The sequence below is a fragment of the Anastrepha ludens genome, chromosome 3, assembly GCF_028408465.1.
Source record: "Anastrepha ludens isolate Willacy chromosome 3, idAnaLude1.1, whole genome shotgun sequence".
Taxonomy (NCBI): Eukaryota; Metazoa; Arthropoda; class Insecta; order Diptera; family Tephritidae; genus Anastrepha; species Anastrepha ludens.
Window position 1 is genome coordinate 66,369,587 of NC_071499.1, and position 16,056 is coordinate 66,385,642.

The following is a 16,056-nucleotide window of genomic DNA, read 5'->3' on the forward strand; positions in this document are numbered from 1 at the left end:
CAGTATAAGTTTTTTATTTGAAGCGTAAACAACAATATTTTTACCACACTTGAAAATGTCGAATTTCGTGCCAAATAATGTGTTTTTGCGGGGAATTCTTCTTCATTATTTTAATATGAAGAAAAAAGCAGCCGAAAGTCATCGTATCTTGGTGGAAGTTTATGGTGAGCATGCTCTATCTGAGCGAACGTGCCAGAAGTGGTTTGCACGCTTTAAAAGTGGTGATTTTGGCTTGGAAGACGAAGAACGCGAGGGTGCGCCGCCAAAGTTCATGGATACCGAATTGGAGGAATTGCTCGATCAAGATCCGGCTCAAACGCAAGAAGAGGTTGCAAAAACTTTGGGAGTTGATCAATCAACCATTTCCAAACGTTTAAAAGCCATGGGAATGATCCGAAAGGTAGGCCATTGGGTGCCGTATGAATTGAAGCCAAGAGACGTTGAACGCCGTTTTATGGCATGCGAACAACTGCTTCAACGGCACAAAAGAAAGGGTTTTTTGCATCGAATTGTGACTGGCGATGAAAAGTGGGTCCATTACGACAATCCAAAACGTCGGGCAACGTATGGATACCCTGGCCATGCTTCAACATCGACGTCGGCGCAGAATATTCATGGCCTGAAGGTTATGCTGTGTATCTGGTGGGACCAGCTGGGTGTTGTGTATTATGAGCTACTGAAACCGAATGAAACGATTACGGGGGATGTCTACCGACGACAATTGATGCGTTTGAGCCGAGCACTGCGAGAAAAACGGCCGCAATACGCCGATAGACACGACAAAGTTATTTTGCAACATGACAATGCTCGGCCACATGTTGCACAAGTGGTCAAAACATACTTAGAAACGCTCAAATGGGATGTCCTACCCCACCCGCCGTATAGTCCAGACCTTGCGCCATCCGATTACTATCTCTTCCGATCGATGCAACATGGCCTGGCTGACCAGCACTTCCGTAATTACGATGAAGTCAAAAAATGGATCGATTCGTGGATTGCGGCAAAACCGACCGAATTTTTCACAAAGGGAATCCGTGAATTGCCAGAAAGATGGGAAAAAGTAGTAGTAAGCGATGGACAATATTTTGAATATTAAATTTGTAACCATTTTACGTCAATAAAGTTTCAAATTTCGAAAAAACCGCACGAACTTATTCATAGTCCTATTATATATATATATATATATAAAGCTCGTAGTGAAAATGTTATTTTTTCATGCTAAAAAATTCACAACTTTTCGATAAATATATCGAATTACAGCTCAACACACATAGTGTTGCAAAGGCGCTAAATATAAAAGGCAACCCTCGTACCGTGATCAAATTGAAAGGTGATTGCTTTAGCTCTTTTGATTATTCAATGAACTAAACGCATACTATAACTAAATGCAATCATATATTATATTTGTGCGAGTAATTTTATTTCAATCACAAATTTTAATAATTTTGCCCAAATTATATATTCTGTGCTTAGGTGTCTTCATTAAAAGTACTGTTTTGAAATTTCAATGTCTCTTCACTTTAATCTACGTACGTGAAGTCATTGCGCCTTCTATAAACCTAGTTATAAGTTTTGTGTATTTCGTTCGAGCTAACATTTGGTCTTAAAAAATTGTTGATGCAAAACATTGTAACAAATTAAAAAAAAAACATTGAAAATATGATGCCAACTTTTGTAGATTTATATATCCGGTGCTAGTGACTATTATACATACATACTTATATATTATAGTACCGATGTTGTTTATATGTATATATCAGCTATTGTATGTAGTTATATAATATTTCCCCATACTATTTTTCTTCATATGCTATAACTTGGTTAACAGTAAATTAATTTTTGCAGATAAATTGGACGGCTCATTTTCAAGATCCAGATCATCGTCTATGTCAAGTATTGATATGTCTTCCTCGGAATCTGTCACAAGTTTAGCTTTTATTGAAAGTTATGGAAAGAAAAGTGGTATGTACATAGAAATTTAAATTGTATACAGGGTTACAAGCAATAACTGCCTAAGTCGAGTTAATAGTGAATGGACCTATCTACACTTGCTTACTTCCTTAATTGACCGTAACAAGGCGGTATCGAGTTACAGCTTGCGAATAATGTCTCGCCAGATGTCTCTGTTTTCCTCACACCTTTTCCAGTTTCTTAGGCCAAGAGAAGACAGATCATCTTAAATTTGGTCCTTCCACCGATCAAAGGACGTTCGCTTCGCCGTCGACAGCCAATTAGCGTCTCAAACACTTTCTTTGCCATACGGACGACATGACCCAGCCAGCTTAGTGGCAGCAGGGTGACTCATTTGACTATTTCAATATCTCCGTAACGCTCATACAGCTCGTGGTTCATTCAAATGCGGTAACCGTCATCTACGCGAGCAGTGCCAAAGATCTTGCGAAGTACTGCAGGGCGACTGCATCTGATTGTTTGATTGTCCAGGCCTCAGCGCCATAGAGAAGCTACATTACCGTGTTTTATTATTTTACTTACTAAAAAAACTGTATATTCACATAAAACTGCCTTCAGCAATATTTTAAAACACGTATTATTATAGAAAACGTATTGGCTTTTGAATTTCATTGTATACAGACATACCTGAAAAGCTATATTTTCGACTTAGTGGTTATTGCTTGTGACTACAGATAAACATAGTTAACAGATAAGTATGATAAGGTGAAGAGTTCGCGAAGAGCGACCACGGTTTCGTTCATATTTTTCGCAATTATTTAATTGAGAATAAGAATCTTATTGATGCAGACCTGTCGAAGAAAATTTTTGTGCACGCGATACTGGATATAAGATAAGATAATTATGTATATAGGTGTAGAAGAGTGCACTGTGCCCGAACAGACATTTTGAGTACCAGTATCTCGTCCCTAACTCTGACCATCCAAAATGCCTTCAGCCTCTCTACTTAATACTAAAAAGGCTTGGTGGACAAATTACCAATACTTAGGGAGTCGATTAAGTATAAAAGATTTAAATTATTTTGACCTCTATGTGGTCGGCATATCTGGCCATGAGTTTGTTGTACTTTTTAAGCATTTCTTATTTCCAAATAATGAAAGTATCGGGTATTTTTTTAGCTGCATGAGAACTATCATTATCTATGGTTTGACAGCTAAGAATGGCAATCTGAGTTCACATTTCTGTTCAGTAAGGTTTGGCAAGGATTCATGAATCGCCAAAGCAACGCTTCCAACTTATAAAAATTTTTTTTGTAAAAACAAAAATTTTTTCGCGAAGTTTATAGGTACTTATTTCTTTTGAAATGCGGAACAAGCTGTCGTTACGGTGAATATCAGCGCTATCGAGCCATGTTGACTAAATTTTTGTTTCCAAAAATTTATCAGCTAAACATCGACGACATTTAGTTCCAACAAGAAGGCGCAACTTACCATACCGCCCTTAACAAACGATTTATTTTAATATTCAATCCACCTTTTACGGCATACGGGCAGATTCATTGGAACCATGTAACGCTTAGCCACGGCGGACATATGCCGGATATCATATTAAAAAAAGAAATGCCTTGAAAGTAACGACCAGATTATAAAAAAAAATTCATTCCAATAATATTTCTGTTTTGTGCTATCATATTAAGATCTCGAGCACTTAAAAAACACACGATATTTAGCTACTTCATTTACTACAAAAAATATATTTATGCTGAAAATAAAGGAAAAACAAATTTTCCAAACGAAAATTTTATAACAGCAATAAAGTTGACGATCCTTGAAATACAGCAATTATGTGGAAATTTTACTATTTAAATCCAGTGAAAGCTATTAAAAATAGTTTAACAACTTTTCAAATTGATATTCTTTCCAATTTCGGTGAATTGGGGATGCAAACAGTCACCATAAGTGGAGTCAATCCTTAAGATGATTTTGCAATGTCAGACTAAACCAATTATTTTCTTTTGCTATAAGACCATTTTGTTTTAAGAGATTATAATTATCATATCGATTTAACAGATACTTTAACACTTGTTCCTACACTTTGGATCGGAACTAGTTTCGGATCTATTTTAACTCTTCTGATAACCCTGCCCGAGAGAGAGTTACGAAAAACGCAACCTGTGTTAGTGGCAATTAACGGTAAGTTGCAATTTTATAAATTTATTTTAACACAGCTTCACTTTTATGTGGTTCCTAACATTATTTGCATATTTTTCAGGAGGGCCTGTGGTGCGTTTAAAGGGTTCAATTACATCAATGTCATTTTTAGACTCATTTGGTTCTTTGATTCCATTTTCGTTTGAAGCTTGGCGAGATGAAAGAGATGGCAAAAAAGATCGTAAGTAAAAGCTTTAACTTTAAAATTAGCAATTATAGTGGAGTTTGGTAGAACTCTGGTAAGCTAATCTCAATAGACTGTTTGGATTGGGCAGAGAGGCACCCCTAATAGGGAGGGTAACAAAGATTTGAAATAAGATATATATTATATATGTACTAGTGTTTATTTATTGAGTGTGAATATCTCAAAAATTATTTAGTTGGACCTGAGAGTTCGCGTGTGCTTTTGATGACGGAGAGCAGCCGATATACTACCGCGGCGTGTCATTCAAGTCAGTCTGAATGATTAATGCACTGTTGTTGTAAATCTCAGAGATGAGTCTAGATGGCTTTTTAGCACGCACTGATTCGTTTCATCAGCCCGGTGAGAGTCGTAAAAATTAAATCAGGTTAGGTTAGTGCAAGTTAGTTAGCGCAAGGCGGGCCTCAAAAAATATTTACCCAAAAATACGTAGGCTAAGTGCTTATTTATTATAAAATATAAGCAGCGAGCATTTAAAACAAACAAACAAAATTCATAAGCCAGTTGAGAATTTCAACATTTGTACTAAAGGAGTGAAATATTCACCAATTAGAACAACTCGCTTATATACCAGCGATTTCCATAAGATGTCAACGGATGTCTAATGTTATTACACAAACTCAAGTCTTCCCACACCTCCGCATTCATAACATTACCGCTTTTCCCCCTTTACAAACGACTGTTCGACATTGATTGTACATAGACGAGCACTGATCTCTAGTGGTATCAAGAGATTGGCACTTCCGTGTACAAGGTGGGGTAAAATTAATCACGCTACCGAAAGATTAGATGATTAATTTTCATTCATAATTTATAATTGCTAATGTATGTATTTTTGCTTATTTGAAGGTACCCCAACAAAGAGTAGTAGTAAAACGAGCCCAACTTTTACACCAACAACTGCCAACACAATATCAAGTACTCCGGGTGGAAATGTTTATAGCAGCAGTAGCAACGCTAGCAGTAGTGGCATAAGTGGAAGCCTTAGCACTGGGTTAGATTCATTAACAGATAGACAATATATAGTAATCACAAGTGAAAAGCAAACAAAAGTCTTCGATATTGCAAATCAAAGTTGTATTTATCGCATTAATTTATCAGAGATGGATTTTGCAGTAAAAGCGGAAACTATTTCAATGAAAGGTATGTAACATTATAAGTGAAAGAATTTCATATAAAAAATAATATAAACTTTATGGACTTATGTTATTTTTTATGTTTTTGCTAAAAATAGAGGATAGAGAAAATGTCTTCTAAATCCGGAAATTATTGAAAATTGAAGTTCATTTTTTGATTGCGCTTAATTAAAATTTGTTCACAGTGCTTTAACAGCGCCGTAAGCATTTAGCAGCAGTGGCAACATAATCCTGTAAACTACATGCATCGATTGCGATTGACCAAACTTTAAATAGTGTTTCGTAAAAATCTAAATAGAGGAACCTTCCTCTGGATAAATAGTAATCGCTTCAATTCATTTTTAATTAGTTTTTCACACACCTGTATTTTTTATTGCTGACTTTAAAAACATTCATACTATGCATCCAAATTTTCTAAAAACTCCAATGGGAAGGGGAAATTTTCGAAACTAAATTTGGATTCAGCGACGCAATAGCTATTTAATGCAGCGTCCAGAAAATAAAATTTTGTTGTATAATGTAATAAGCCTATTATGTCATGCATACTTGACAGCCGAGAATCTACTCATATTTTTCATGTGTGGCTTGTTGTTCTTTACAAAGGAGGGCCATACAATTTTTTGCTGCCTAAGAGCGGTAGAAGGTACACGATGGCCTAAAATTAATCATCCTATTTTGTTTTTGAATAACTTTTTTTTACTAAATAAAAAAAAAATGGCTTTGAGTGATGGAAATCTTTATATTGACCTTTAGGCGCTTCAAAATGCTTGCAAAAATTATAAATCTTTCGATAGGTGACATGATAGAAATGCAATTGTTTGTTTGCTGTTGCTTGTCGCTGTTAGAAACATCTGGTCTGTTTGGACAATCTATGGTCTAAGGACAATCATCTGGTCTAGGGACAACCGCTGTTAGAAAAGAACTTTCTCTATCACTTTGATATTTTATTTCAGCGATATGTTTTGAACTCATAACCTAGTCTCGGTGCACCAAAGTACACTTGGCTACGTTTTATTTATTCTACAACCCATATCCTCATAATTTCATATAGCAACTTGTCATGTCGAATAAGTGTTTTAGATCATCGAGTTTGTTATATTTCCAAATACACATACTAATAATTCGTATTCCATAATTTATTATATTTTTCCAGATGGATCATGTTTAGCGATATATCTCTCCAATGGACATTTAATGGTTCATAGTCTTCCTAGTCTAAGATTATTAATGGATACCGATTTTTTACCATTGATGGAATTAAGGTATGTATCAATCTAGTACAAGCTAACATATAATTTGTATGTACAATATCAAAAATTATTGACGTAACCGGATTTATATTTTGTACTGCCACTTGGTTTGAAATTGTAGGATTTGATCTGAGGAATTTCTTCGAACAATAACTTGCAATTGTAAGCAACAACTGAAAATGGCTAATCCAAATACACAAAACATTGCTTTATTTCGTTTAGTTTTCTGTTTTAAATAAAATCACATAATAAGAGGCATGGATATGGAAAAAATTCATATGTAAATTTAAAAATCCTGTGTCTGCTTGGTTCAATAACCACATTTATTGTGCCTTTACTAAACTTCTTAAACTTAAACTAAGCCTACAGCCTATATAAAGCAAATAGAGGACAATTTCCAGGAATTTAGCTACAACAAAACCAAATATTGCTGTTACTTGGTGTGCCGTTTGCAAAACGCTTGCCTTTAACACACCTCAATGAAGAGCATTCGTGCCATTAAGCTTCATTCATTCATTGTTGCTGCAGAGTGTCATTTACATATACAAGTCGCTGTTCCTCTTACAGCTTTATCACTCTGAGCGCATCTAAGCGTAATCAATAATTAGGAGATGATAATGAAGAAAATACACCGAGGCGCATTCAATGATCCCTTAAAACAGGTTAGGGGGAAATGGAAGAGATTTTGCCAATCCACATTTTAAGCAGTTTTGGCTTTTTTTTGTTTTTTGATTGTTCATTATTTTATTTTTTATAAAGATATTATTGTCTTAACAAAAACCATATGGATCCCTGTTTGAAACTCTATACAGAATTTCCGGACATAATTCCCAAACATGAAATCTCCATGGATCAAAACCCTGCGACTTAGACCTAATCCAAACGCGTTTTACACAAACTATGGGGATTCCAATTTTGGGGACATTAAATTTGCTGATTTCTAGCCCAACCCGAAAACTTTGCCGGAATCTTGCTATTTTGGAAAAATTTTTAATTATAGTGTAATTAATCACTCATTTTTTTTTTAGTTTTCAGACAAAGTGCAAGCAAGGAATTGTGGATCCAATGCTTTCCATATGGGGTCAACAAATCATTGTTCATGAGGATACAACCCAGTAAGTAACGCAAACTAAATTTTTTTTAAATTTAAATCACAACATTTTTCTACCAAGAACTTAACAGTTAATAGATCTGATAAGTTTTCGAAATATCAGGCGCTTTCACGGAATAAAGTTAATTCTCAAAGTGCGTATTACACTTAATGCGCGCTAGAGAAGTCAATCCCGGGACCTCGGGATCTCGGGCTTCCTTTGTGTTTCGAAATTAATTTTTTTTTAATTTCCTTTCATCAAATATAATTTGTAAAATTCTAAATTCCTCTTTTTGAGGAAAAATACCTTATTGCAGCATTGGCTGAACTTTAAGCGTTTGCAACAACTTTTTTATAAAACAGCTGAGTTTTTATTTGGCGTTATTCCCGTTTTAAGAGCACAGAAAAAATAACAGCCAACATCACCGCCATAACCACACAGTAATTAACTTGAAGGATAAATTACATAGTGCTTTAACAAGCAATTCGCAAATTTCGGGGTTAATAGAAAGCCGTATGATATGCAAATAATTTTGATTAACAAACTTACATTTTTTCTAATGGTGTTGATAAAGACCATTACCATTACACAAAGCATCTCAATTTCTATCGAAAATCCGACCAACAAGTGTTAAAGCTGAACGGTCTTTCTCAACTGCTGGCTTTATACGCAATAAATCAGGGGTGAGGTAAATTTTTTAAGATCACTATTTATTATGGCAGTAATTTAATTTAAAAGTAATTCGTTAATACATTTGAAATACAGTAAATTCTACTGGGACTACAAAATAAGATCGCGAAAATCTCTGTATCAGTAAAATGCCGAAAATTGGCATTTATTATGTGTGAATATGAAATGTATCATAATACAGAGTGCCCCAAAAAATGCATACACACTTTACAGAAAGGGTATATATTTATGAAACTGTTTATTTATTTGGGTTACAGGTTAAAAGTACAAATCCAAAAAAGAAAGAGGAAGCATTTATTGAGTCAATGCAAATTTATTTAGTCGAAATAATGGAATCGCAAACGTGAAATGTTGCAAACTCCATCAATTTCCGCGCTCAATTTCTAATGTTTCCGATTTTGACGGACACATCTTGCTGAAAATACTACAAGGCACATTAATTAAAGGTGGTGGCACTAGACCAACAACTCTGTTCTGTAGGTTTGATTGTCAAATTGAATGAATTCGCCTTGTTTCATTCTGAGCTGACAGCCACATGGGCACGGCGAAAAAAAACATATCAGCTGATTTACCAGCACCACCTTTAATAGATTCGCCATGAAAGCATAAGATTTTTGTTTTTTACATTTTTGAAAGGAAATGTTTATACCAATTTTAAGGAACGGTACATTTTTTCCTGTACAAATTCAATGGTAGTTTTCAATGCATACGCGCTACTAAATAATAAAAAAAATATATAATATGTATATGTGTAGGTGTAGGTGACACCTTTTTTGGCTATTCTAATGTATATGGAACATCCTAATGTAGCCTAAAAAGTTTCGTACGCCTTTGTTTGATTACAAATACAACACTTTTGCTTATCCAAACAACCATCAAGCAAAAAATGAGCCTCAGCGCAATGTGGACCGAGTTTTTTGACTGTCTAGAGTACTGAATACGAAAGGAAAAAAATCTTCGATCCGATCGGATGTACGTAAGCCTTTGTGTGACACTTTGTCAGACTACACTGGACATAAGTGTAAAAATCTGGTTTGATATTCAACGATACACCTTTGCGTTGTGTTTAAAAATTCTGTCAATTAAATTTTTTTGGAAGATATGTTGAAGAAAAATTAACCAGTATATGAGTGCCGTGGTTGACGTGAATGGAGCGCATGCAAGTGCATATTGTTGCACTCTCTGTTCTTTAACATGCTTTTGATGCATCAAAAGGAATTTAAAAAGAAGATTTGGAATTTAAAAACTATAAATAATATAAATTTTCTCTACTTTTTATTTTTAGAGCGATCTATTCTTTTATTGTACAACAAACTTGTTAAATTTTCTTCCTTTTTGTTTACAGAATTTCAAAGATATTTTGCTTTAGTCACAAAGGGCATGGATTGTACATGGCAACACCCACCGAAATTCAGAAATTCACAATATCATCAGAATTCTGGTAAATTAAAACTATTTTTGAAATCTTAGTAACAGAAATTGTATTCGTGTTTTTAATCGCATTACAGTCAATTCATTTTGGAGATGATGGGTGAATTATATACCGTACATGAAATGCCTGAGCAACCGAAAGAGAGCTTTTTCAAAGGACTATTCGGTGGAGGAGCGAAATGTTTGGATAGAGAAGAACTTTGTAAGTATTATTTGCTTGCTAAATACATAAATACTTCCTTCATATCTCAGTAACGAACGTTTTAGCGTATGATTCATCTTTCATGGATGTAGTGTAAAAATTTCATAACATTTGGTTTGATAGAAGCTGAATTATTACATATAATGAGACAGACTTTTTTAACCATCGGTCGAAAAATGAATTTTGAACAAGGAGCTAATATTGAATTTGATTTGAAACTCAGTACGAGCACAAGGTCTCGGGTGTATCAAATGCAAAAATCATGTCATTTCGGCGCGTAAACTCTAAGCAAATAACTAGACCCCCTAAATTTTTTTCACCCAAGCGCCCTCATCTCGGTAATATTTTTTTAATAACAAATTATGGATATTCATTTTCACCTTTCTAATATTGCTTTTTTAGATGGAAAATAACAGTTCGTTTATACAATTACAATTTAATTTTTAAATATGCTACGGGAAACTGTTGGACATCGTAATATAGAAAAATTCTTACAATTATATTTATGGTAAAACTGTTCACGGACTGAATATCTAGTCCATTTCTTCTAGCGCAAGTCAACCTTAATGTTGGCTCTCGAGTATCAAGGCACTTTAGAACTATTTTTTTTAAACCATACCTGAATTATTTCGATACTTTTGCCAAGATTTTAACTCGAATTCCAACATTTTTGATCGAACTCGATTTTCACCGTCAGTAAAACGGTACTGTCCTCTCTCAATAAATGACTTCATTAAGCTAAAACATTTTTTCTTTACCTGAACAGTTTTGAAGGGGTTAGAGGTAGTCAGTGGCCCGAAAAAATTATGATTTTCAATAATATTTTTTTTTTCAATTGCTTTATTTTATTTGACTTTAACAAAATTTCAAAAAAAAATTTATAATTGTAAAAGTTATCGCTGTTTGTATGGAGCCCGTTTCTTCAAAAGTCCCTTGCGGTGAACCGTCACAAATCCTTGGAGATTCATCTAAAATCAATCGGACAAGAGAAATTAGTCTAATTGTGCCTGATCGAAGCTTTTTTTTCAAAATTAACAATATGGCGGCCTGAGAAAATATTTTTCAGAATTTCGAGAAAAAAGCTGACAATTAATTGTTAAAAAAAAAACAAATTTTTAAAAATATAAATGCTTCTATCAGGCACGAATTTTTTATGTTTTTCAAAAGTATAAATTTTATTGAAATCTACCAAGCAGTTTTTAAGTTACAGTGATCACCAGTTCAAAAAACATTGTTTTGAGAAAAACGCATTTAAAGTTTTGCTATCGATATCCGGAGCGCCTGAGTGCCCTTTGTTAATTGTTGAATAACTCGAAATTAAGATCAAATTTTCACACAATATTTTTAAAATATTATACTGTAAGAAAATGCAAAGAACAATCCAATTTTTTGAAATTTCTGACTATCCCTAACTCCTTTAATTCTGAAGCATCCCTTTTCTTAGTCCACTACGCGCCTGGTGTAGGTTGAGCGAAATGAGGGCAACCATTGAGTTTATTATTATAAGTTAAAAGAAGTTTTAGAAAATCAAAATCCAGCAAATTTTTCGGAAAGAAAGTTTATTTTCGTAAAGTACTTTACGCGCATAATATGACTGACGCTATTTTCCGAAATTTGTTGGTTTCCTAGGCTTTTTGAGGCCACTTTTCTTGCCATTGGTGACGGTACTTTTAGATTAATTTCGATATTTTTTCGATTATATTGATTCAAACTATTCTAATTTACTTTATGTATGTTTATCGTTAGTATCGAGAACACCAATATTTAAACGTTTCAAAATATGATTGCACTAGTTTTTTCCGACTGCTTATATTAAAACGATGCGATGTAGATAATTTAATAGTAAAATTCGTTTTGTTTTCGTTTTAGTTGGAGAGCAAAGTGGGAAAGCAAATAGATCAGTTGCCAAACATATACCTGGTCCCAATTTGGATCAGCTAGGACAGCGAGCTTCTACTGCAGCATCTGAAATAAGCAGGGCGCATCAGTTGGCAATGGAAAGAGGAGAGAAGCTTAATTTGCTGGAGGAGAGGGCGGAACGTATGGCCAACACAGCTCAAGACTTCAGTGGAACGGCACATCAATTAATGCTTAAATATAAAGATAAAAAATGGTATCAGTTGTAAAAATCTATTTTAAGATCTAATTCTACCACAGTTATTGTAATATTGCTTTTATAACACTTTCTACTACATCAAGGTACACTTATTTAATTTCTGTTTTCAAATAGTAATGTTATTTATAAACTGTTTTTAATAAAAATTTAGACAAATATTCTCTCTTCTTTTCTATACGGATATATTTCTATAGGTCGGGAATGGCCTAATAAAGCTGATTTAGTTATTTATCGCTGCATTCAAAGTAAACAGCCCTAGGAAAAAAGGTTTTTTTATCTTGCAAAAATGGCTTATTTTTATTCAATTCAACAATAAAATGGCCTAAAGGCGTGTCGAATGAAGTTTTTAGTTTGCGGGCCGCGATGTGCTACAATATATCAGTAGAAGCTTCATACACGGCTGCTACGTTTACAAAACGCTTTCTCTTTTATCAGAAATAGTTTTTTTTTCCTGAAAAAGTAAAAAATCGCACATTGCCAAATCAAGCGAATACGACTAGCATGGCAATTAAGGCGCCATTTTTAGCCAACCAATCAGACGATCGTTTGCTGAGCAACAGAGCACACCTGTTTCGGTAGTCAAAATAGTTGGAGAAAATGGTTTGAATTAATGTTTTCGAAAAACTGAATTCAAATCCCATGGATTGCAATGGAATATTTTGTTGATCTGTGAGAAATTTAAATGCAGTTTTTTTTATTAATCAGTGATGATTGAAAAATGTCAGCAAAAAAATCTTAGAATTATTTACATATACGAAGATTTACTTTTATATTTTGCGACCAGTAATGAAAATGGGTTTGTTTTTTTATTCAAAATATCCTCCTTGGAAGTCAATAATCTTCTGCATTCGCTTGAACTAATTTTCAAAGCACTTTTGTCACTCAGAAGTGAATACCTCCAAAACGAGCTGTTTATTTTTGATATTCGTGATCATAGCTACAAGGCGGTTGACTCAAAATTTCGATCATTTGAGTGCTCAAAAATCCTCTTGTGTTAGCCGATACGTGAGAGTTGGCATTGTCTTGGGAAAGCATGATTCGTTTTCGTCGGTTGTTTTTCCTTCACCGAAAACTTCCGGCAGAATGGTTGGGTACCACTCAAATTGATTGAGAAATATACCATCACTTACTTTGTGGTGCTTCTTCCGTGCACAACTATTGTTGGATTGAGAGAATTTTTGTAAGGGTAATCTCGCTACTTAATTAAGGATTGGGAGTTAAGCACGAAAAAGTAGATAATCTACTTATATGTGAACGTATTGTAAAATAATAACTGCGGATGTGTTCCTTTTTATGAGATGACATCATGTTCTAGCACAAAATTTGTACAACAATGCCAACGTTACTCGTTCTGCCAGAAATTGTTGATAATCTGATGGTCATCAAGAATGATTGATTTGCTCTTTAACTGTGGTGAAAAAAAAATTGTGAGGGGAACTTTGGCTGCCATGTCACTTGAGAGATTCACCCGAAGACTGCATGATCATCTCGCATGAAGTCACACACTCGTCGAATCAATCGTTTCCCAGATAGCAACGAAGCAACATGAGTGAAGGTTGTGTTGACTTGTTTTTGTATATTACTAACACAATCTCATCGTCAGCCGAAATCTGCACATTCATTTCAAACATATTCACATACGCGTCCAATCAGTCGTTGTTCAGAAGGCAACTAAGCGTCATTGGTTGATTTTTTTCACATATCACCAACACAATCTCAGTTTTTTTGTAAACACATCCCAAGCGAAGTAAGCCGAGACAGCTGAGTTATTTTCGCAGGTTTGCATATTTTCAAACAACATCTCATTTGGCGCGAAATAACTTCTGCTGCATTAAAAAAGTCACTGGGTCGCAATATTGCTGTAATTATGGGCTGTTTGCTTTACCCTTATTTGCATTCTAAAATGTATGCAAACTTTTGAAAGTGTTCGTCAGACTTATAAAATGTAGCAACAAAATGAAATGCCTTTCTATTGGCAAAAAAGTACTTTTTTTACATAAACAGGAACAAACTGTAAATGATTAAAAAAAATTTTAACTAATATTTGAATGTAAATAACATATTTCATGGATCGCGTACCTCCCAATTCACGATTATTTTAACATTTGAACTACTTGACCAACTGCCTGAACTTTTTTAAATTAATTGTTATTATATTTAGAGCGCATGGCATTCGAACGTCACTCCATTTGCAACAAAACATCACTTCGATTAATAACCGGAGATATTTATTGACCCAGATATAAGCTTTTCCTCAGATATGTATTTGATTTGAAAATATTTTTCGGTTTTTTTTCGATTTGATTTTGTAAGATATAATACATATTATACATATGTACATATTGACAAATGTATTATATGCATAAAGTGTGTTATCAGTTTTAGCACTGGAACTTATTGACAAGTTTTGACAATTTATTTTTGCTTATTTAACTTTAACAGATTTTATATTGTTTGTTCTATGACAAAAACCACAGAACCATATGATATTCAGTCTTTTTAGACAATTTCGGTAAAGTGCAAGTTTCAAGTGGCTCAGAAGTATTGCTGGTTTTTTACAATTTTTTTTTTTTTGCTGATGGTTGGGTTTCTATATAAAATAAAATGTTGAACATTGGTTATATGCAGCATTGGTTATACGAGTATGTATACCATAATACTGACTATCTGTTTGTTACGTTGATTCATACGTCCCTGCATGTCCCCTCAAGATCACGGTTGAGAGAATACAGAAGACTGCATATCAATGAATTTCGAAGAATTATTTGTTGAGCTGCCGTCATATCAAAGGTTTGTTGAATTTTTTTTCTTTACAGTTTACAGATAACTCTTCTTCTTTATGTTTTTTATCTCTAAATTTTTACATTAACTTGACTTTTAAATTTACTTCACAAACGTTTACTTTTGATATTTTTTTTTTTAATTAACTGCGCACCCAAAATTTTTGATGAAAAGTTTAATGAAAATGTTTACACTTATAATTCTTGTGTAAAATTTTTAAACTATGATTAATATGATATTTGTTGCAAAATGCATTACGTTTTTAGAAAAAATGTATGAAATATAAAAAAGTATTCAAAACTTAAAAAAAATATATATCGCAATTCAAATTAGGTGCACGTAACTGTATCCAATGAAAGTTTTGTTATGGCCGAATTTTGATACTTTACCTGTTTTTAGTTTTATTTTTAATCACTAACAGCAATTTTTTGTTTAGATGTTCAAATCAGACCGCTCGTTTACTGGAAAAATGTGTAACGGCTTCAAAGTTTTAAATTTACTATTTATCGGACATATGCGCAATTCGTTTTCGTATGAAACTGTTACCGAAAACGAGCTAACATATGCTGAATTTCACTGTTCCATTTTCGTTTTTGAACATTAAATCGCAGCGGTTTGGGATATGCATTAAATCAAATAGCCTTTTTTCGCCATTTTAAAATCGCAAAGCACCGGTACGCGACATAAACAAAAAATTATGGAAATCACTAATCATTAATATAATATAATAATATTTGTCGCTGCCATGGAATCGGCACATAATGTGGAAAGCACAGCATCACAGTTTTAACAACTTTCTGTGGGATATATAACAAAACAGTTTGGCAGCTTTTCATACGACTTTTAAGCATCCCATTATTTATACGGCGTTACGAGCTTTTGAATGTTACTAATTAAATGGATGTTGTCATGTTCCAGAAATTGGATTACGATAAAGTGCGAGGAAAAATGATTCTAAAGCAGAATTAGATAACAAACCGCTTCATACTTGATAAATTGAAAACAAAAGAACCATCGCTTAATCCGGGTGCCACGC

At 33.9% G+C, this 16,056-nt stretch overlaps 1 protein-coding gene across 4 annotated transcripts in view; it reads left to right on the forward strand.

Moving 5' to 3' along the window:
- Positions 1-12,397, forward strand: part of LOC128858125 (syntaxin-binding protein 5) — a 75,169-nt gene extending 62,772 nt beyond the window's left edge. For all 4 annotated transcript variants that reach the window (XM_054094119.1, XM_054094121.1, XM_054094122.1 and 1 more), the window contains exons 16-24: positions 1,846-1,962; positions 3,981-4,103; positions 4,183-4,302; positions 5,173-5,466; positions 6,613-6,721; positions 7,738-7,824; positions 9,836-9,931; positions 9,999-10,123; positions 11,993-12,397. In XM_054094119.1, coding sequence (XP_053950094.1) covers positions 1,846-1,962; positions 3,981-4,103; positions 4,183-4,302; positions 5,173-5,466; positions 6,613-6,721; positions 7,738-7,824; positions 9,836-9,931; positions 9,999-10,123; positions 11,993-12,249 — 1,328 coding nt within the window. In that variant the 3' untranslated portion in view covers positions 12,250-12,397. The remainder of the gene's footprint in view (positions 1-1,845; positions 1,963-3,980; positions 4,104-4,182; positions 4,303-5,172; positions 5,467-6,612; positions 6,722-7,737; positions 7,825-9,835; positions 9,932-9,998; positions 10,124-11,992) is intronic.
- Positions 12,398-16,056: the final 3,659 nt, after the last annotated feature.